This window comes from Aedes aegypti, chromosome 1, assembly GCF_002204515.2.
Source record: "Aedes aegypti strain LVP_AGWG chromosome 1, AaegL5.0 Primary Assembly, whole genome shotgun sequence".
NCBI lineage: Eukaryota > Metazoa > Arthropoda > Insecta > Diptera > Culicidae > Aedes > Aedes aegypti.
Window position 1 is genome coordinate 155,011,677 of NC_035107.1, and position 23,857 is coordinate 155,035,533.

Genomic DNA, 23,857 nt, shown 5'->3' on the forward strand with positions numbered 1-23,857 from the left:
AGTGCTATTTTCTGCAAGCCCAGTTTTTGTGCCATCTTTACGTTGTCGCCTCCCAAAATAGAGCAGTTGGCTCCGCTATCGAGGATGCCAGTGACTTGCTTCCCTAGTACTTCCACCACTGCATGTGGACGATTGTCATTGTCGGGATTGATAATCAGTGAACTGATTTGAACTAAGTCGGGTATTACTGAGGGATCGTTATGGTGAAGCGAGGACTCCATACCCTCGGTTACTGGTTCCCCGCTTGCGCGTTTCCCGAGCGTTGACGACAGGTCGGGCAACTTCGCAGAGAGAATCCCTTTTGACCACAGCGGTAGCAGAATAGCACTGCTTGTGGCTTGGCACAGTCCACGAAACGGTGTCCTTCTTCATCACAGTTCCAACACATCATCACTGCTGGAGATGGCCGTGCATTTGAAGCATCAACAGCTTGTTGGTTGCCGGAATTGGCTACTGGTTGTTGTGGAAATTGGTTGGACGGCTGTCTTGTTCCTGCTTCTCGTCGATCGAACCTTAGCTTCAGCGCGTTCACTTGCTGGAGTATGGCTTCCATTCGCTGGTCCACCTTCTCTTCCTCTTGCATTGACTGCTCGGCTTCCGGAATGTACGATGGCAGCGACCCGTTGTCTCCATAGCTTTGCAGCTTCTCCGTTTCCAACGCATGGACCTTTCCAAATCTTTGAAGCGGTTGTTGAAGCTTTGACGAACGCAATGAAGAATTCGGTGTGGCTAGTGCTGGCTCGATGAGTGCTCCATATGGCAAGGAGATTCTTCGTTGGTGCTGTTGCAGTTTTCGAAGTTCATCTAGCTCCTTGCACGCTTTTACCAACAAGCGTGTAGAGTGGTGTGATGCTGCGATGGGAGCGTAGGTGGAGTTCATGTTCTTCTTGATGATGAACAGCTTCTCTGGATCGGTCATCGGAGGATCGACGTACTGGAACAGAGTGGTAATGTCCTGGTAGAACTTGCTGAACGGCTCATCCTCACCCTGCAGGCGATGGTATGCCTCTGCTCTCAGGATGTAGGCGTAGCTCGCTGGGAGAAATTCGTGCCTGATAAGGCGCTTGAAATCATCCCAGGATACCAACTCTCCAGTCACGTAAACGTTGCTGTACCAGTCGAGCGCATCGTCCATTAGCAGGTGCTTAACGTTCTTCAACAATACGTCTTCAGGAACTCCCTCGAATGCTGCGAAGATTTCTACGCGTTGCAGGAAAGTATTCAGCGATGAACCGTCTTTCTCGCCTTTATACCTGAACGGCCAATTGTGGATCGCCTTCAATGTTCTTCTTTCTTCTAACAGCGGCCTCGGAAAGTATTCTTGCGGTCTCTGGTTCAACTGTCGTAGAAGATCGGCTCGAAGTTGGTAGTAATCTTCTCTGGCGTCAGCTTCACCTGCTTCTACTCTAGGTGGTTCATACGGCGGAGGTGGTATGCTGCTAATCGTTGGTTCACGCCGGCCGAAATCTTTCTCCATGGTGAATCTATTGCTGGTTGCCACACGCTGCCTTAACGATCCTCGACCTCTTCCACGGCTGATAGACAAGGCAGGTCCGTCACACTCGGGCTCAGAATGGGTACCACTTCTAGTACTGCATTTGGTCCCTCGGTAGTACAAAAGGTACCCAAGTTTGACAGATCGCAGTACACTTTTCACGGCATTCTAGATTACCATATGAGCCATAAAATTTTGGGCAACTGCAAGGGACATGGAGGTCTTTAATTTGTCTTTGGACAAGGCTTCCAAGGATTCGGCTCCCCTTTCGTTGTCGTGTTGAGTTGAGTTCATTCGCTGCGACCGATTCTCCAAAGCTTCAATCGCTGGGGATGTGGACTGTCGTTGCGGCTGTCCAGCTTGTTCGATGCTCACATGGTTCGATGAACTTGACCGAAAAGACGGGTTTCCCTCTGCGTCGAACCCTCGAAAATCTGCTTCAGCGGATATGGAAGTCTGATTGGGCCTTTTTGGAACTGCACCGGTGCTGCTTCGGTTCACGTTTTCACTGTTCACTGGTCCAGCACTTTTCTTCGTTCTTCCCAGCGCCTCGTCCACATCCTCTAACGAAAACTGCACTAGTAGTGATAATGTGGCGTGCGTGTCGACGAAAACCTCCGGCGGATCGATGATATCCAATCTATTCCGATAGTGAATTAATCGCGATCGTAGAAGACGGACGGCCAGCAGATCTCCGCGTTTCATTGCTGCTTCCACTTCCGGTAGTAATTCGCGCACACGAGTTTGACATTGACTGATGTTGTCCCCCGCATCCATAACATGGGAGGAATTGTCATAAATTATGCCTCTAATCTCATCTTCCTGCATGAGAGCACGCAAGCGAACGGCTCTTGCCCTGCGAGGAAGTGCTCCTAGATTGTTAACATGGCGCAACGCCAATTCGTAACCAATCTCTTCTTCTGACAGGCTTGCTGGATCCATGATCCAAATGGTCTTAATTAGCCAACTAGACAAGAACTAATAAAATGGTAGGTTCTACAAATGTGCTACTAAATAACAGAATTGTGCTACAAACTCAACACAAATTCTAAAAAACTACAAACCATAAACTAAAATGGTTCGTTTTGGTTGGGCGCCAATGTTGTGGAGTTGGGTCTAAGCAGAAGGAAAGCTTATGACCACCTCGGCTAGCACAAATCAAACGCCAACACAATGATTTACATATTCATCAACAATGAGCCAATTTTATTCCTTCTCATTCCTCACTGGCCCTATCTGCCTATCTTCTTTGCTTATTCTAACAATTTTCTTAGTTTTTTACTCACGGACCGGAACATGCTGACGTGGGTTACGGTTGACTGTGCTGTGGTGACCTGCATGGCAGCCACGGACCCTTTTACTGCTCACCATCGGCGATCCGCGTTGCGAGGAGCCAACCCCAATCGATGGCAACTCTTCGGCTCATCCGTGTGGCTTGCCACCCGGTTCTGTGCCGTAACGGGTAGGTGCTGACCACCCGGTGTGTCCGGAATTCGCTGGAGCCGTCAAGGAAAGAGTTTCTCTCAGTTGTTCGGTCTGCGTTCGGGCTGGAGCTAATGAAGCGCACGAAGAAGAAACAGAAAAGAAAAAAGAAAAGGCCCTGCGTCGATTACGCAGGTATCAGCATGAGCTCAACGCATGATCATAGCGCTACTCACTTCTATGGAAGGCCTTTCTTGTTGGATTGTTCGTAAAATTGAGTTTGCGCCTCCTTGTCTGGGCTGTCGTCTGTTCCTCTAGATCCCTGCTTGCAAACCGTGGCACCGAACTCGCTCCGGTGGGGTCGCAGCCGCTTGGCGTTACGCTGATCTGGGAATTTGACGATCATATCAGCATTGAATCGAGCAAGATTGTTGTCGTCTTACCTGCCGTTCGTTCAATGTGCGCTCTTGACTGACTCTCTCCGTGAGCTTTGTGGCCAGCGGTCTTCTCTGCGTTGGGGTTAGGTTTGCGCACCCAGCGTGCCTTCTGCACAATCACTATGAGTGGATAGAGACCGATATTAGCTTTTGCGCCAGATTGCTGGTTTGCCTTCTTACCTTCTGCACTGTCCAGCTGTCGATCTTGGTGGGGTCGAAACTTCCCCTCCCCACAATGCCTCTGGTGTGCTGAACGGCCACTGTGATTCGACAACTTGCCCGTCGATTGGGGATCCAAATTCCTTCCAGCCACAATTTGCACTTTCCGCTTCGTCACTACAGTTCGCGGCACGAGGCTGTTTCCCAGCCGGCACCAGCAAATTACTGTGCTATTCTTTTGCACATCGGCACTCTCACGCCGCAGCACGATGATGCTTCTCGACGGCTCCACTAAGAATGATTTCTTTCCTTCGACACGAGCTGATCGTGAGCGTTGACGGAAGTTGATCCGATGATGTGTCAGATGCAGGATAATTTTCCTCATTGCAGGTGATTCAAGCGAGTAACCCACGCAGCAAATTTCCATCTTCTACCCACAGTTGGTTACACGGTCATACGATTCTGATCACTTCTGTGTTATTTGGCTTCATTTGAGTTAAAACTATACTTGGCATACTTTTTCATATTGGCTTAACATATCTAACGTAACAGTTTTTCAAAGAATTACAACATTTTCACAAAACAATGAAAAATCGAATTTATTGCTATACCATTTTAATTCCACTAGAGTTTGTATCCTGTGACAGATACGCGTATTTTGACCTCAACTGTAAGGCCGTCTTCATTATCGTGTACTAGACTCGACGATCCTAACAACAGTTTGAAATTTATTGCAATGATTCTGGATTTTGTGATTTTAAAATATTCTCATATTTAGGATTATCAACTTTCCACAACATAATCGATGAAATTTTATTGAGAGAACTACAATATTTTCATAAATTATCATATAATACAAAAATATTCTGTTTCTACCAAAGTTTGATAATTTTATCATCTGTATAACTTTTCTAATTCGTTGCATACTTTCAAAAAAAATAAGTGTGCTCAAAATTGATAGTAACTGTTTGTTCCAAAACTACAATATTTCCACAAAATCATGTATTTCTCCTGTAATTTTGAAATTGCCGCATTGGCTTATAATCTCCACGGTTTAAAATTTTCTCAGATTCTTATATAAATTGACAAAACGTTCTTGATGTTATCAAAAAACAACAAACGTTGAACGCCGAACCGTCCAAAGGAATAAAACATCGAAAAGAAAAAATATCGAATTATTTATTCTTTCGGAAGAGAATTATTCTTCCAATAACTTTTCGTTCCATTTCAATTTTCACCTTTCGACGTTTTGTCCCTTCGACGTTTTGTTACCCAACTACAAAAGACGATGGAATCTAACCAGTTTCTGCTGAATCAATATGACAGTTGTTTAGCTAAATCCGTGGTGGCTACGCACGTGTCGCTTAGGAGAAAATTGATGAGAATAAATTAATAATTTCAGTTACGCCCTTTTGAAACAAAACGCGAGATGTGTTCTTTTGCTTTATACATTAAAGGTTTACAGTGAATATTTTGTAGTGAAAACTACATATATACATTAGGTTCCAAAGTGTATTAACATCTATACATTTTTACATATTTTTGCATGGATATATTCTATCACGGAGGAAAAACAGCTTAGTTTGAAACAACCAAATGTTTTGTTGTTTCACGACCCATAAAAATAGTTGTTTCAACATTGAAAATTGTTGTTTCAAAGCAACAAATTTAGTTTGATGTTGACATTCGGATTAGGTTGTTTCTACCAATGCATTTTACATTGAAACGACCTAAATTTGTGTTTATGTTCAAACAACATTTTTGTTGATTTTAACAAATCTTTTTTTATTTTCACCAAACATTAGGTTGTCATGATCCAGGAAACAAACTATATTTTCAAGATGATGCAACACTAAAACGCTTTGATTCAACCTAATATTTTGTTAGGAGAAAAACTGAGTCATAATTCAGTTTGAAACTAACTAGCAATTTACGTTGTTTCAGTTTTCTTCGCGCAGTTGTAGTAATTTTGTCTAATATTGCCAGGACATCTACACTCTTAAAAATAATGGAAATTACTGTGGACGTAATTCATAGTATGACTGAATGACACATGATCTAAATGATAAAACGACACAAAAATGTGTCCTTGAAGATGAATTGAACAAAAAATGTAATTTTACACGTTAGAGGACACGAAAACGATGTCACTATGATCGGCATTTCCCGAATCAGACGCTGTGGTATTTGAAATGTGACATAAATTCACGTCATACGACTCGCTTCTTTTATGTGCATCCAAAAGACCTAAAATCACATGATTTTTTCGGAGTGTGTATAAATTATCTTTAAATCGTGTTTAGCATCAAAATCCTGCAATAATGTTAGTTGAAACATCTTTCTGTTTTGTTCCATCCGATTCCATTCTAGTTTTCATATTGAATATTTTAGGAAAATCGAGGGAAATCGTCCGAAAACGCACATTTCTACGAAGAAATTTTAATACGGAACAGGTAAAGTAGCTTAAAACAAAACAAATTTGGCCTCATTTAAATTATTTTTTGATTTCCTAACAGCTTGTATCAACTCCGCCCTTCAATTCACGCGGCATTTGGGTTGACCCGGATTCATAGAGGGTGGCTGGACGGGCCGGACCATATGGGTGGAAGTTATAATCGATTCAGATGGATCTGTTATTCTTGGAATGTAAATACTTCGTTACATAAAACGTAGAATGTTACAAACGTGGTTTTAATTAAATAAAAAAAAAGTGAAATACAAAATGTAAAACAAAGCATCAAATTAATAAACAAAACATTGCTTGATTCAACCAATTAGTTTGTTTGTTTTTGATTGAATTTTGGTTACATCTAACGATTCTTCTTAGTTTGAAACAACCTAGATTATTGGTTGTAACAACAACTATCAAAACGAACAATCAACTTATTAGTTGTTTTAAAGAATCGTTTGTTGAATTCAACAGAAAATCTACATCTTACGATCAAACTTTTCTGGTATTTTCCACAGTTTTGTGAAATTGTTCTAGTTCTTAGAAACAGTTTCTCACCGAAGTTGGGTTTTCTTAAAATATATGCGAGATACTTAATTTTGGAAGTGGTGCATTCGATTCGCGCCCGGATGTGCTCTAATGTGCCCTACAGTAAGGACACCATTCACCGCTCATTTAACAGCATTTCAACATGTTAATTTCTGTCAAAAATCCGTCGTTTGATATTTTTCATAGCTTTTTGCGCTAAACGCAAGATAAACCATTTGTTTTTGTAGGAAAAAAGTTGAAATGTGAAAAATGTATAATGGTACCGAATGACAGGCATACATGTCATTCGGTACCATTATACAAGTTTAGGGCGCCATTCACCGCTCATCCTAAGTATAAGAAAGGCCCTATACACAGTACTAGTTGGAATCAATTTACTTCCATTAGCTGATTATTATCTTTGTACTGTAGTACGACAACATATTTAACATTAGCAGACAAGAAGCATTTTTTGATCTGCCATAGTAAAATCATTGTTGAACTCATATATATTGCCTTAAACAGCCCATAATTATTTTATAGAAAAAAAATTTAAGATAAAATCATATAGATTTCATTTTGATACAACCCTTCTTGGTATACCAATACATAATAAAAACTTTTATAGCGAAAATTTGTTCAGATTTTTTAAAATAACTCTATGAGCGGTGAATGGAGCATGAGCGGTGAATGGCGTCCTTACGGTACTTCCAAATTAGGGTATCTCGCATAGATTCCGAAAAAAATCCAACTTCGGTCAATTGAATTTACTAATGATTGACCGAATTTACAATATTAACACTGGGAATGTCAGTGGTTTTTACAGTTAAATTCTTCTGAGTTTTATTTCTCAATTGTTAAACTCTTCAGGGAGTTTTATAAAAACAAAATTATCTGCGAATTATTACAATAAGCTTATAATTTATTTATTTAGTTAACATCTATACAGATAATACTGAATTAACAATTTCACGCCACAGTACTCGGTTCGTGGCCGCATCTCTCCTCGGTTCTTCCCCACGCTCGTCAAATCGATACGCACTTGATCTGCACACTTAGCTCGCTGCGCTCCACGCCTTCTTGTACCAACCGGATCCGAAGCGATCACCATCTTTGCAGGGTTGCTGTCCGGCATTCTTGAAACATGCCCTGCCCATCGTATCCTTCCAGCTTTGGCCACCTTCTGGATACTGGGTTCGTCGTAGAGTTGGGCGAACTCGTGGTTCATCCTTCGCCGCCACACACCGTTTTCCTGACCATCGCCAAAGATCGTCCTAAGCACCCGACGTTCGAAGACTCCAAGTGCTTGCAGGTCCTCCTCGAGCATCGTCCACGTTTCATGCCCATAGAGAACTACCGGCCTTATGAGCGTTTTGTACATGGTACATTTGGTGCGGGCGTGAATCTTTTTTGACCGCAGCGTCTTCTGGAGGCCATAGTAGGCCCGACTTCCACTGCACAATGGTCGAAAAAAAAACGAAATTTGGCCAAAACTAGTTTTATCGCTTTAATCGATGAAATATGTAATCTGAATATGTTATTTGGTGTTTTTATTGTTTCAGAAGGGGTTATTCACATATTACGTAACCTTTAAAAAAAAAAAATTTTTATTAGAAATGCAATCAAACTTGGCTGAAAGCACAAATTTTGTTTGTATTTTAACGAGTTTGATCAAAATATGTATGAAGAGTGGTTAAATATATTTTATATCAACTTTGTATGAAAAATATCGTCAAAATGTATGAAAATATTGAATTATTCAAATAGCTCTAACTAGCAAATCAGCAAATTTCTGCAAAAAAATTAAACTTTTTTTGTAAGATCTAAGGATGCATTTTAAAGTGCAATATTCGAAATGGCGGCGACATGACGCGACAAGAGTTGTTTTTCACGTTCAAAATCATCAAAATTACCAAAGTGTAATATTGAACGGTATAAAAACTTCAACCAAATATTTTTTTCCATCCTCATGCTCGATAAAAGTGTTGAACCATAAGCTTTCAGATAGTGTGTAACTTTGAGAAAATATTGCATTCCTTAAATATGAATTTTGTACTTTATTTTATTGTTACATTTTTCAACTTGTTGACTTCAGTCAGTTTGACGTAATAAAAGTAAAAGAAATTTAAATATTAGTTCAATTTCAATTAAGAATCATAATAATATAATACATGAGGTATATTTTAAAATGATAAAAATCATAAAAATCTCAAAATAGTGTTTTGGTAGTTTTGGCCGCTCCTTTATATGGAGCCCGACCATTGTGCACTGATGATGCGCCTCCGTATTTCACGGCTAACGTTATTGTCAGCCGTCAGTAAAGATCCAAGGTAGACGAACTCGCCGACCACCTCGAACGTATCCCCGTCTATCGTAACACTGCTACCTAGGCGAGCCCTGTCGCGCTCGGCTCCACCAGCTAGCATGTACTTTGTCTTGGACGCATTCACCACCAGTCCAACTTTTGCTGCCTCGCGCAATGTCCATATCATCCGCGAAGCAAACAAATTGACTGGATCTCGTAAAAATCGTACTCTGGCTGTTGAGCCCGGCTCCTCTCCGCATAACACCTTCTAGCGCAATATTGAACAACAGGCACGAAAGTCTATCACCTTGTCGTAGTCCCCGGTGGGATCCAAACGAACTGGAGTGTTCGCCTGAAACCTTCACACAATTTTGCACACCTTTAATCGTCGCTCTTATCAGTCTCGTGAGCTTCCCGGGAAAGCTGTTCTCGTCCATGATTTTCCATAGCTCTACGCGGTCGATACTGTCGTATGCCGCCTTGAAATCGATGAAAAGATGATGCGTTGGGACCTGGTATTCACGACATTTTTGGAGGATTTGCCGTACAGTAAAGATCTGGTCCGTTGTCGATCGGCCGTCAACGAAGCCGGCTTGATAACTTCCCACAAAGTCGTTTACTACAGGTGACAGACGACGGAAGATGAACTGGGATAATATTTTGTAGGCCGCATTTAGAATGGTGATCGCTCGAAAGTTCTCACAATCTAACTTGTCGCCTTTCTTGTAGATGGGGCATATTACCCCTTCCTTCCACTCCTCCGGTAGCTGTTTCCCAGATTGTGCCTATCAGCCGGTGCAGACAAATGGCCAGCCTCTCCGGACCCATCTTTATGAGTTCAGCTCCGGGACCATCCTTACCAGCAGCTTTTTTGTTCTTGAGCTGGTGAATGGCATCCTTAACCTCCCTCAACGTGGGGGCTGGTTGGTTTCCATCCTCCGCAGTACTGACGAAGGCATTTCCTCCGCTGTCCCGTCCTTCATTGCCTGTGCTCTCAGCGCCATTCAGGTGCTCGTCGAAGTGCTGCTTCCACCTTTTGATCACCTCACGCTCGTCCGTCAAAATGCTCCCATCCTTATCCCTGCAGATCTCGGCTCGCAGCACGAAGCCGTTGCGGGATGCGTTGAGCTTCTGATAGAACTTACGCGTTTCTTGAGACCGACACAGCTGTTCCTGTTGGGCAGAGGTGGACACACCACAACGCAGAACAGGGTCACCGAAGCGGAACGCGGAACCAGGATTTCGGTAGGAAAGAAACAACTACAACTTGACTACTGTACGCAACGAGAAAGCTTTAATAAACACGTCTGAACGGATCGAACATCACATTACGGATGAATGGTAAACTTTCCATTCTCCCTCTCTTCCTTTGCTATTTGGCGCGCTCGCCGACTGCCCTACCGGCGCATGCGTCATTCGCCATTCTCTACACATCAGTGTTGCCGCTTTGCTTACGAGGCACAACCATTGCATACTCCAACACTCCTCCTCAATGTTGTCCTCGTACTCGTCCGCATCCTCACTGCCTTCCATGCCGGGTTGATCTCCTCCTGCTTCAAGCAACGTAATCAACCAACCGGTTGGATCGTACTCCACGATTACTCCTCCTGGATCGCCGAACTTCCCTCCAGTTATCAGCATCCGAATCTGGGCTTCCACTGTTGGACTCCGCCACATGCAGCGGCTCCACTTCCTCGCTTGAAGTGTTCGCATCGAAGTATTCTTCTTCTTCACGTTCTTCGGCTCTATTCTGCTTCTTCTCCGAATACCAGCTCACCACACTGACTGGTGAACTTCTTCCCTTCGTTGTCTTCTTCTCGCCCATTATCGGCCGCTGGCCCTCTACTTTCTTCTCAACCTTCGTTAGCTTCAGCCGATACAATGACCCCGACTTTTCACCAATTACCACTTTCTTACCAGATGCATCGCAAATATCACAACCATCTTTCTTAAATTTCACCGAAAACTCTTTCGCCGTCAATTTGTCCACTGACACGAGTCCACTTGCCAATGACGGAACGTACAACACGTCAGTTAGTTTCACTTCAACTTTGTTTCCATTTCCGTCCAAACCGTACACAACACCTTCGCCACAACCAGCGGCGGTAACCACTTTACCGTTCGCTAACACTACACTTGGGCCTTTCTCTTCTTTCAGCGATTTGAAAAAGTTTCTGTCGCTCGTCATGTGCCGACTCGCTCCACTGTCAATGTACCAGCACTTTTGCTGATCCATTCCAGCCATAAAACACACACTTCTGGCACCACAATTTTCGTCCTTCGCTTGTCTCGCGGGGCCCAGATAGCCGTAGCGGTAAACGCGCAGCTATTCAGCAAGACCAAGCTGAGGGTCGTGGGTTCGAATCCCACCGGTCGAGGATCTTTTCGGGTTGGAAATTTTCTCGACTTCCCAGGGCATAGAGTATCTTCGTACCTGCCACACGATATACGCATGCAAAAATGGTCATTGGCACAGTAAGCTCTCAGTTAATAACTGTGGAAGTGCTCATAAGAACACTAAGCTGAGAAGCAGGCTTTGTCCCAGTGGGGATGTAATGCCAGAAAGAAGAAGAAGTTGTCTCGCGTTTTGCCGCACACGCACTCTGTCGTCCGGCTTCTTCTTATCTTCGCACTCTCGTTCTAGCTCCTGCTTCGCTAGCAAAAATGATCGACAGTTACGACGCAAATGACCGAGCTTGTCGCAAAAGAAGCATCTTCTTACCGGCACTCTATTGCCGAGTCCACCCACGCTTTGCACTACCGCACTTTTCATCGCTTTCGTCTCACATTGCATTTCGCCGGAACGCTCCCTCCGACGTTCGAACTCATCGATCAGCTTTGACTTCACAAGCTGCATCGTGATGTCCGCATCGGCACGACTCTCCAACGCCGTGACCAAACCACCATACGAATCAGGCAAGCTACGCAAGATCATCGCAATCCGCAGTGACTCCTCCAGCTGTTGGCCTGCATTCGACAAACGATCGAATAAATCCTCCAACACCACCAGATGACTCTCAAGGTCACCTTCTTCCGCGAGATTTGACGAGCACAACCTCTTCAACAAAGACACACGTGACGTTACCGTGTTCTTCTCGTGATATGCTTTCAAACCATCCCAGAAAGCTTTCGCACTGTCCGCTTCTTTCACCAAACCGAACTGATTGTCGTCTATGCACAGTCCGATAGTGGCACGAGCTTTCCTATCGTCTTTCGTCCACTGATCGGTCACTACAGCCGGCCTCGCATCACCGACCACATACCACAGCTCCTCCCTCGTCAGGAGCATCTCCATCCGGAACTTCCATATTTGCCAGTTCTGATTATTCAGTCTAGCAAACGCAAACTTGTTCACATCCGCCATTTTGTCCACGCAAAATCACCACCGCGGAGAAACAACGCACACTCACACACGGCGTGATCACTTTCGCTCTCTCGGAACCTTTTTCCTATGCAATCCAGAAGCTTCCCTTGAGCACTGCTGGGCCAATAACCTGTTGGGCAGAGGTGGACACACCACAACGCAGAACAGGGTCACCGAAGCGGAACGCGGAACCAGGATTTCGGTAGGAAAGAAACAACTACAACTTGACTACTGTACGCAACGAGAAAGCTTTAATAAACACGTCTGAACGGATCGAACATCACATTACGGATGAATGGTAAACTTTCCATTCTCCCTCTCTTCCTTTGCTATTTGGCGCGCTCGCCGACTGCCCTACCGGCGCATGCGTCATTCGCCATTCTCTACACATCAGTGTTGCCGCTTTGCTTACGAGGCACAACCATTGCATACTCCAACAGTTCCATCTCCTCGCACTCCGTTTCCTCCAGGCGGCGTTTTTTCTCCCAAAAGAGACGGGTCTGCTGTTGCCGTTTCCGTCTAAAGCGTTCCACGTTCTGCCGGGTCCCTTTTTGCAGCATGACCGCCCGCGCTGTATTCTTCTCCTCCTGGCACTCCTCGTCGAACCAATCGTTCCGTCGACTCCGTCCCACGTGCCCGACGTTGCTATCAGCTGCATCGTTGATGGCTGCTTTTACTGTTCTCCAGTAGTCCTCAAGAGGGGCTTCATCCAGCTCACCCTCTTCTGGTAATGCAGCCTCGAGGTGCTGCGCGTATGCCGCTGCGACATCCGGTTGCATAAGTCGCTCTAGGTCTTACCGCGGCGGCCGTCGGTACCGTACGTTGTTAACGACGGAGAGTTTTGGGCGCAGTTTGACCATCACCAGATAGTGGTTTGAGTAGATGTTAGCGCCACGACAGGGCCTGATGTCGATAATGTCGGAGAAGTGCCGTCCATCAATCAGAACGTGGTCGATAAGCTTATAAATAACAAAATTTTCTAGTTTTTTCAAACCTTCAAATATATTGGAACATTTTCATTGCTACAGCATCCGAAATATCAAAATTATTATAGTTGTCTTAGCATTTTGTCAAATTTAACGACCTTCAGAACATTCGAATTCCTTGATTTTTAAAGATTACGAATAAGAAAAATCTAGGAATGCTATTGACGTAAGTATTTAGCTACCGGTGGAAGCATTTCGGCCCCATTAGAAACTTTTGACAATTTTAATATTTTGTAGGCGGGGATGATAAATAACATTATTTTTTTCCTGAGTAAATCATGAATGTAGGGTGTTCATTCAAAAAATATGGGAAAAATATGACTCTGAACTCTATTAGATGCATTAGCGTCCCACTACAATAGTAAATGAATCGGATTACAAATTCTACCAAAAATAAAGTTTTATTGTCGTTTTGAAAATTTTAAGGTGTTATCACCTGTTTAGATAAAATCTTCACAATGTTCTGCTATCATTGCTTATTTGTTCTTTTTTGAGCTTTGGACTCGATGTACTAGATTGCCAATTCTGTAAGATGTGACTTTTAGTTTTTTAGCGGCAGTCGAGTTTTGCAATGCTGATTTACTTTCGATCTACTATGGCTTACCAGAAGAATATATCAGAAAAGAGGACATTTTGCTTCACTAGTTTTGAAAAAGGATGACATTTCAAAAATTTGCCACACCAGGACCAAAAATTGAATATTTGCAAAATAAAAAGAAAAGAGAATGCGAATAATTTAGCATTAGCATTAGCATTAAGCATTTCGCACAAATTCGTAGGTAGTCCTAGACCTTCCCGTCCGTTACCAAAGTCAGAGATTTGGGATTAACCTCTAACTCTTAGACAAGATTGACGCATCCTCCAATAATCGAGAGCTGTCCTGGCCACGTCCTTGCGAAAGCTGGGGAATGGGAAAGGATGATTGATTAAACACATCTATCACTTCGAAAAACATGTTTCTACAGAACATTTGCACGTGGCGTAGCACCGCCGAATCTAATTTTCACCAGCGGAATTGAAAAAAAAAGAACGCGGACGAAGTAAACGTGACACAAAATTCAAAACGTAGCCGCCCGCGTGCATGGCTTGCTGCGATCCCATGCAATCAAACTTGGCGAATGCGAATATTTTGTTCAAAAAATAATATAAATCCATCAAAAAAGTTAATAACAAAGATAAACACCAATCAAACCTTAGTTTTCTTGGTTTCTTTCTTATTTTCTATGGTAAAGTTAACAACTGCTTCTGAAAAAAATATTTTGTTTTGATCTTAGAAATACAAATAATGTTTGATCTGTGTTCTTGAACAAACGGGTAATTGGTTTAATATTATCTTTTTTTCAAAGGAGATTTTCTGATAAATATATAGAATCTTTTCTCCGTTCGAAATATTAGTTCAATTTCAATTAAGAATCATAATAATATAATACATGAGGTATATTTTAAAATGATAAAAATCATAAAAATCTCAAAAAAGTGTTTTGGTAGTTTTGGCCGCTCCTTTATATGGAGCCCGACCATTGTGCACTGATGATGCGCCTCCGTATTTCACGGCTAACGTTATTGTCAGCCGTCAGTAAAGATCCAAGGTAGACGAACTCGCCGACCACCTTGAACGTATCCCCGTCTATCGTAACACTGCTACCTAGGCGAGCCCTGTCGCGCTCGGCTCCACCAGCTAGCATGTACTTTGTCTTGGACGCATTCACCACCAGTCCAACTTTTGCTGCCTCGCGCAATGTCCATATCATCCGCGAAGCAAACAAATTGACTGGATCTCGTAAAAATCGTACACTGGCTGTTGAGCCCGGCTCCTCTCCGCATAACACCTTCTAGCGCAATATTGAACAACAGGCACGAAAGTCTATCACCTTGTCGTAGTCCCCGGTGGGATCCAAACGAACTGGAGTGTTCGCCTGAAACCTTCACACAATTTTGCACACCTTTAATCGTCGCTCTTATCAGTCTCGTGAGCTTCCCGGGAAAGCTGTTCTCGTCCATGATTTTCCATAGCTCTACGCGGTCGATACTGTCGTATGCCGCCTTGAAATCGATGAAAAGATGATGCGTTGGGACCTGGTATTCACGACATTTTTGGAGGATTTGCCGTACAGTAAAGATCTGGTCCGTTGTCGATCGGCCGTCAACGAAGCCGGCTTGATAACTTCCCACAAAGTCGTTTACTACAGGTGACAGACGACGGAAGATGAACTGGGATAATATTTTGTAGGCCGCATTTAGAATGGTGATCGCTCGAAAGTTCTCACAATCTAACTTGTCGCCTTTCTTGTAGATGGGGCATATTACCCCTTCCTTCCACTCCTCCGGTAGCTGTTTACCAGATTGTGCCTATCAGCCGGTGCAGACAAATGGCCAGCCTCTCCGGACCCATCTTTATGAGTTCAGCTCCGGGACCATCCTTACCAGCAGCTTTTTTGTTCTTGAGCTGGTGAATGGCATCCTTAACCTCCCTCAACGTGGGGGCTGGTTGGTTTCCATCCTCCGCAGTACTGACGAAGGCATTTCCTCCGCTGTCCCGTCCTTCATTGCCTGTGCTCTCAGCGCCATTCAGGTGCTCGTCGAAGTGCTGCTTCCACCTTTTGATCACCTCACGCTCGTCCGTCAAAATGCTCCCATCCTTATCCCTGCAGATCTCGGCTCGCGGCACGAAGCCGTTGCGGGATGCGTTGAGCTTCTGATAGAACTTACGCGTTTCTTGAGACCGACACAGCTGTTCCATCTCCTCGCACTCCGTTTCCTCCAGGCGGCGTTTTTTCTCCCAAAAGAGACGGGTCTGCTGTTGCCGTTTCCGTCTAAAGCGTTCCACGTTCTGCCGGGTCCCTTTTTGCAGCATGACCGCCCGCGCTGTATTCTTCTCCTCCTGGCACTCCTCGTCGAACCAATCGTTCCGTCGACTCCGTCCCACGTACCCGACGTTGCTATCAGCTGCATCGTTGATGGCTGCTTTTACTGTTCTCCAGTAGTCCTCAAGAGGGGCTTCATCCAGCTCACCCTCTTCTGGTAATGCAGCCTCGAGGTGCTGCGCGTATGCCGCTGCGACATCCGGTTGCATAAGTCGCTCTAGGTCTTACCGCGGCGGCCGTCGGTACCGTACGTTGTTAACGACGGAGAGTTTTGGGCGCAGTTTGACCATCACCAGATAGTGGTCTGAGTAGATGTTAGCGCCACGACAGGGCCTGATGTCGATAATGTCGGAGAAGTGCCGTCCATCAATCAGAACGTGGTCGATAAGCTTATAAATAACAAAATTTTCTAGTTTTTTCAAACCTTCAAATATATTGGAACATTTTCATTGCTACAGCATCCGAAATATCAAAATTATTATAGTTGTCTTAGCATTTTGTCAAATTTAACGACCTTCAGAACATTCGAATTCCTTGATTTTTAAAGATTACGAATAAGAAAAATCTAGGAATGCTATTGACGTAAGTATTTAGCTACCGGTGGAAGCATTTCGGCCCCATTAGAAACTTTTGACAATTTTAATATTTTGTAGGCGGGGATGATAAATAACATTATTTTTTTCCTGAGTAAATCATGAATGTAGGGTGTTCATTCAAAAAATATGGGAAAAATATGACTCTGAACTCTATTAGATGCATTAGCGTCCCACTACAATAGTAAATGAATCGGATTACAAATTCTACCAAAAATAAAGTTTTATTGTCGTTTTGAAAATTTTAAGGTGTTATCACCTGTTTAGATAAAATCTTCACAATGTTCTGCTATCATTGCTTATTTGTTCTTTTTTGAGCTTTGGACTCGATGTACTAGATTGCCAATTCTGTAAGATGTGACTTTTAGTTTTTTAGCGGCAGTCGAGTTTTGCAATGCTGATTTACTTTCGATCTACTATGGCTTACCAGAAGAATATATCAGAAAAGAGGACATTTTGCTTCACTAGTTTTGAAAAAGGATGACATTTCAAAAATTTGCCACACCAGGACCAAAAATTGAATATTTGCAAAATAAAAAGAAAAGAGAATGCGAATAATTTAGCATTAGCATTAGCATTAAGCATTTCGCACAAATTCGTAGGTAGTCCTAGACCTTCCCGTCCGTTACCAAAGTCAGAGATTTGGGATTAACCTCTAACTCTTAGACAAGATTGACGCATCCTCCAATAATCGAGAGCTGTCCTGGCCACGTCCTTGCGAAAGCTGGGGAATGGGAAAGGATGATTGATTAAACACATCTATCACTTCGAAAAACATGTTTCTACAGAACATTTGCACGTGGCGTAGCACCGCCGAATCTAATTTTCACCAGCGGAATTGAAAAAAAAAGAACGCGGACGAAGTAAACGTGACACAAAATTCAAAACGTAGCCGCCCGCGTGCATGGCTTGCTGCGATCCCATGCAATCAAACTTGGCGAATGCGAATATTTTGTTCAAAAAATAATATAAATCCATCAAAAAAGTTAATAACAAAGATAAACACCAATCAAACCTTAGTTTTCTTGGTTTCTTTCTTATTTTCTATGGTAAAGTTAACAACTGCTTCTGAAAAAAATATTTTGTTTTGATCTTAGAAATACAAATAATGTTTGATCTGTGTTCTTGAACAAACGGGTAATTGGTTTAATATTATCTTTTTTTCAAAGGAGATTTTCTGATAAATATATAGAATCTTTTCTCCGTTCGAGCCTTAATATTTATTTATTACAATACAGTCGACTCTCCACATCTCGATGTTCTACATCTCGATATCTCTCCTTATGTCGATGATTTCCTCGGTCCCTTCATTCTGCATATGAATTTTCTCTCCATATCTCGATATCCTCCTTATCTCCATATCTCCATATCTCAATGTGGTTTTGTTGATTTTCCGTTCTCGATTTTCTCTCCGTATGTTGATAAGCACTTTATCAAAGGATACTAGACCAGATTTTCGTGATTGAAGAAATTTGAGAAGCATGAAATGACGTCTGCTTGTTTATTATTATTCCTGTTTTCCTAACAACGGATCAGTTTTCAATCTAGTATTCATTAAAAATATGTTCTGTGTCTCGATCTCTCCCTTTCTCGATGATCCCTTCAATATCGAGATGTAGAGAGGCGACTGTATAACGTTTTTGAAAAGACGAAGGCTTTTGAATCTATAGAAAGGATATTTATAGAAAATCATCCTAAATTATTTTTTTTCCTTCGAAGTTTTTTGTAAAATAAATAAATGAATCCGTATTACTCATTTTCTAGTACAGTTTTTCAGATAAAATGAAAGGTGCTAGTTTCGTTGATATGTTTGCTTTAATTTAATGCCAGTAGAAGGTGTAATGATGTAATAAACTCGTAAGTTAAGCGCAAAAAAGTTGTATTGAAAAATCCAAACGCATTTCAGCCCACTAATAGGTCCCCATACTGCATGAAAAACACTGAACATGCACAGCGATGGGACGACAGAGTTCTTGAAGGAATCCTTTTGAGGATTAATCAAACATTGTCTAGAAATGAAATGTTCATTTTTAAACTCGTAGAATATGTACATCAAAAAGGTCATATGTTATACTATTTCCTTATTGAAAATGCACAAAAATTCAGGAAAAATGATGAAATTTCGCCAAACTTAACATTGAGTCAATTTTTTTATTTATTTTTTTTTATTGGGGTCTATTTTGTAATTCGAGCGAATTCACGTGACTCGTCTGAAGTCATTGTCGATCAAAGTAAGCATGCGTATTTCAGATGTCACCCATAGTAATCCAGTCACACAGAGTGACAATTGTCGATAAACTCGAGTGACAGAGCCAAGTCGAGCGAAATTTTTGGTCGACAGTGACTTCAGTCGAGTCGTTTTTGATCGACTCGACTTATAAAATAGGGCCCTAAAAGTAAAAAATCCTTCATCTTTATTCAATACATTTGAACTGCTGGGGATTCTTACGAATAAATAATCAGAAAACTAATCGATCTATATTAAATATTCGATTAATTTGAAAAACGATGACAAAAGGTGAGAATTGAAATGGAACAAAAAGTTCTTGGATGAATGATTCTCTTCCGAAAGAATAAATACCGTAAAGTACCCATATTTCGCGCGCGCTCCTAACTTCGCTCACTGTCATTTTAAACATGTTTTGCAAAAGACATTTTTGTTGGCTAGTATTTTAAATAATTCTACTTCAGTCATGATTATACTACTTGCAATCATACAATCCAATATGTATTTACTAATATGGATAAAATGGCAGTGAGCGAAATTAGGAGCGTGCGCGGAATATGGTAGCATCACGGTAATTCGATATTTTTTTCTTTTCGATGTTTTATTCCTTTCGACGTTTTGGAATTCAACGTTTGTTTATTATAACACCAGAACGTTCTGTCAATTTATATATGATTCTGAGAAAAATTCAAACCGTGAAGATTATAAGCCAATGCTGCGATTTCAAAATTACAGAAGAAATTTTAAATTTGTCTGTATTATACCTGGGTCCTGCGAACTGAATCCCCTTTTATTTTCCAGCAAATCTTGAAACATATTTCTTGTGACGAATTGTTTTTGTCGCATTAGTCCCTCAAACGTCGTTCAAAGTTCTCTGCTCTCAAAATGTTGCTCTCCGATCTCTCTCTTAAGAGCTTGAATTTGCTCAAACACCCATGACTTTCTCAAAGTTTGTTTACATTTGGACTCGATCGACTCCATGTGAAATATGGATATGGTCATATGAAAATCTTCAGGAAGCTGATTATTGTCTATCTATTCTATTTTTACCCATAACTAACTTGTTGATTAAAATACGATGCTCGGTTAAAGGTTGCCGAAGGAACAACAGCAAGGGTCATGTGAGTTCCTATCGTTTCCCGACGGATTTTATACTCCGCTAAAAGTGGCTCATATTTTATGATAATAACAAGACAAAAGCGAAGGCATTAAATCAGAGTTTATGCTCATCTTATTTTGTTCGAAGTAATGATACCACTGAACATGAATCTTTGAAGCATTACGCTTCGATAAAAACACGCAAATCAGAATTCGACAGCCGGTTGACAGTATATTTGTATGATATCGAACGTGATAACCATAAATTATACAGACAAATCAATATGAGAATCATAAATGAAATGAAATCGATTTTCAAACTATACTTGTAAAATATGAAAAAATAAATAAAAACTTTTTTTGGTTTTAATTTTGGTAGAATGCAATACTTTTTGACTCTCCTTAGTCATTCATCCGAAACAAACATAACCTCAATTTCAAATGTTTGGCTCCGGCAATCAGGCTCCCATTTGACAAGCATATTGAGTCTGTCCGCAGCACTCAGTATTATACACGATTTTGTGCACTCAAAATAATCCAAACGTCATTGTTACGTGAAAACATACGTGATTTTTTTCCATCGCACTTTCCACGTAGCTCTTACGTTAATCATAGGTAACCCAGAATGAACGCATGAACTTTTGAAGTTCGTCCATTCCACCGCCGCTAAACGTAAGAGCTACGTGGATATTCCGGTAGCCTTTACGAAGCGTTTCAATAGGACCTAGATGGTTTTGCATTAAATTTAACTGTAATAAAGACCAATCTTATTTCTAATAGGCTTTGGAAGAAAACTAATTCCCAATGTAAACAAACTTAGAAGATTGTAATATTTTTATTGTCAGAGCATTTTGAATCCTGTTTCCCCAATTTTGTGAGTTTGGTCTGTCATGTTGAAGCCTTCGAGTGCTATAATTGATAGAAGTTATAAATCAAAATCACGTATAAAATATGAAGTAATGCAGGGATTCTTCTGTATTCAAAGCATATTTACCTTGAAATCAATCTTACACAGTGTTTAAAGCAGCAGCAGCTTCTGAAGTTCTTCAAAAATCAAGCGGGCGCCATCTTAGGATTTGAGCTCAACAGCGAATGTACGTACACTATGCAAATGTCAAAATGAACTCAGGCACCAACGTGAATTCCACGTGAGCGCGATAGGTAACCTCAGTAAACATTACCGAGTCACTATTTGGTGGTTATGAATGGTTTAGTGATCTTTATCTTAGTCAGGTGAAGTGAAGGTAAAATGAATTTGGAATGATCTACGTGATTTTTCACGTAGCAATGACGTTTGGATTTTTTTGAGTGTGGAAATATTGTAGTTTTCGGAACAAACAGTTAGGGGTCATGCACAAATTACGTCACGCTTCTAGGGGGGGAGGGGGTCAAGCCAAGCGTGACAAGCCTTACAAAAATTTCGGAGGACTCATACAAAAAACCTGTCAAAGGGTTAAAATGTAGCGTGACATAATTTGTGTACCATCCCTTACTAGTAATTTTTAGCACACTTATTTTTCTTGAAAATACCGTGGACGTACCATATTTGACGCGGTTAAAAAAATTCTAAATTCAAACATTTGTCAAATCGTCAAGAAATTTGAAGCTATGCTAGCTCAACTATTATAGAATTAGGTAAAAATCTGTAAACATATATTAAACGTTTTTTTCTTCATGTTTTAATGACTTTTTGTGGAACACATTAGGTTCCTTAATTGACGCATCAATTCATCAATGTGCCTAATTTGACGCACTATGTTCCTTATTTGACGCACTAAAAAATAATTGCTAAAGTTTAAAATATACAAGAGTTTTAGTATTCAATAGTTCAATTAATTGAAAAAGCGCTTTAGGGTGAACATAAGAGTTAGAACTTTTGGAAAAAGTTCTCAATGACGTCATCCGGTAGTACTTTTGCTGTGCGTTTAGCTAAAGTGTAGAAAACAAAATCGGCGAGTGAGTTCAATCCATAGTCAAGTATTATTGCTTAGTTTAATGTATTTTCGTCGTGATATCAAACAAGGGAAAGGTTTTAAAAATACTTTGCACTGGATGGAGAAGAAAGTTGCAAAAAATAAGCAAAAATAGGTCGAAAACTAGAACGAGAACAACCGGTTCTAAAAATGGCCGTTTTAGATTCTTCATTACTTATAACACGTGAACTACGCCTACTTGTCCCATGTTCTATGTAAATGTTATGGACCGCGGGACAAATATGTGTAGAACCAACAGCAGTATGGGCCTCGAAAACGATCGAGAAGCATATATGGGGTCATCCATAAAGTACGTGATGTTATTAGGGGGAAGGAGGTGTTTTTTAATGGTCCCATATAAAAAGTGTGACGTAAGGCGGATGGGCGGGGTTGTTGTAGAACATGGTATGTTTTTGTAACACGTATCTCATGGACACACCCTATTGTATAAATTGTACTGAACCAACCATTGAACTTACACTTCACCTCCTGCCGTATTTATTGAAGCTTTTTTGGAACATTAGAGGACGTCCATGAACCGCGCTAAATTGTACCATTTTCAACCCCTCTCCACTTTGGCCACATTTATTGTATAAAAATGCGAATATTTTGTATTAATAGTTGCGTATCGATGAATCCCCTCCTTTCCCTGAAAACGTGACGTAATCTATGGATGATCCTTTACATGTGATTACATAAAGCAATGGGGTTGTTCTGCAGACGGATTTTTTGAATGCAAGCACAATAAATATTTATTTTCCTATTTTCAAACAACAAAACATGCTGAACAAAAGAGCAAATAATAAGGAACATTGTGTGCCTAACTTGACGCACAAGATTTTCATACAAAAATATGTCCTAAACCTTAAAAACAGAAAAAAAAATCGACGTCAATTAATGAATAAAAGAATATTACTGACTGTTGTTGATGATACTGCTGTAAAACAGCACAATATTTTCACGAAAATTGATTAACAATATTTAGCACATTCACTAAGGAATGAAAAAATGGACGCACTTGACGGATGCATTTTCAAATTTTTTTTATTTTTTTGCTTATTATTAATCAAAAACAAACATTTTTCGATTGGAATCCTTCAATAACATGTAAATGAAGATTAAGCAATAAATTTTCGAGTGCTAGTCTGAACTAGAATTACTTAATGATAAAATTAATTAGAAAATGCGTCAAGTTTGGACCCGCGTCAAATATGATACGTTCACGGTATACGATTTAGAGAAATTATATAAATGGGGGCCTTCCTTAGCCGAGTGGTTAGAGTCCGCGGCTACAGAGCAAAGCCATGCTGAAGGTGTCTGGGTTCGATTCCCGGTCAGTCCAGGATCTTTGCGTAATGAAAATTTCCTTGACTTTTCTGGGCATAGAAGTATCATCGTAGGGGAAAAGCACTAATTTTCGACCTACAAGAAATCTAAGCTGAGAAGCAGACTCTGTCCCAGTGAGGACGTAATGCCAAGAAGAAGAATATATAGATGGTAAAATTTTCAAACTTCGGTAGCAACAGAATATTTTTGTATTGTATGGTAGTTTGTAGGGCCTTCCTTAGACGAGTGGTTAGAGTCCGCGGCTACAAAGCAAAGCCATGCTGAAGGTGTCTGGGTTCGATTCCCGGTCGGTCCAGGATGTTTTCGTAATGGAAATTTCCTTGACTTCCCTGGACATAGAGTATCATCGTACCTGCCACACGATATACGAATGCGAAAATGGCAAGTTTGGCAAAGAAAGCTCTCAGTTAATATCTGTGGAAGTGCTCTTAGGACTCCACGCTGAGTAGCTGGCACTGTCCCAGTGGGGACGTTAATGCCAAGAAGATAATGGTAGTTTGTGAAAATATTGTGGGTTTTTCAATAAAATTTCATAGATTATGTTGTGCAAACTTGACAACCCTAAACATGAGTATATTTTCAAATCACAAAATCCATGGATCATTGCAAA

The 23,857-nt window shown here is 41.3% G+C and overlaps 1 protein-coding gene across 1 annotated transcript in view; it reads left to right on the top strand.

Moving 5' to 3' along the window:
• LOC5577888 (tetraspanin-2) overlaps positions 1-6,223 on the top strand; it is a 111,470-nt gene extending 105,247 nt beyond the window's left edge. The window contains exons 5-6 of the mRNA XM_021851621.1: positions 5,905-5,966; positions 6,030-6,223. Of these exons, the coding sequence (XP_021707313.1) occupies positions 5,905-5,966; positions 6,030-6,186 (219 nt within the window). The 3' untranslated portion in view covers positions 6,187-6,223. The remainder of the gene's footprint in view (positions 1-5,904; positions 5,967-6,029) is intronic.
• Positions 6,224-23,857: the final 17,634 nt, after the last annotated feature.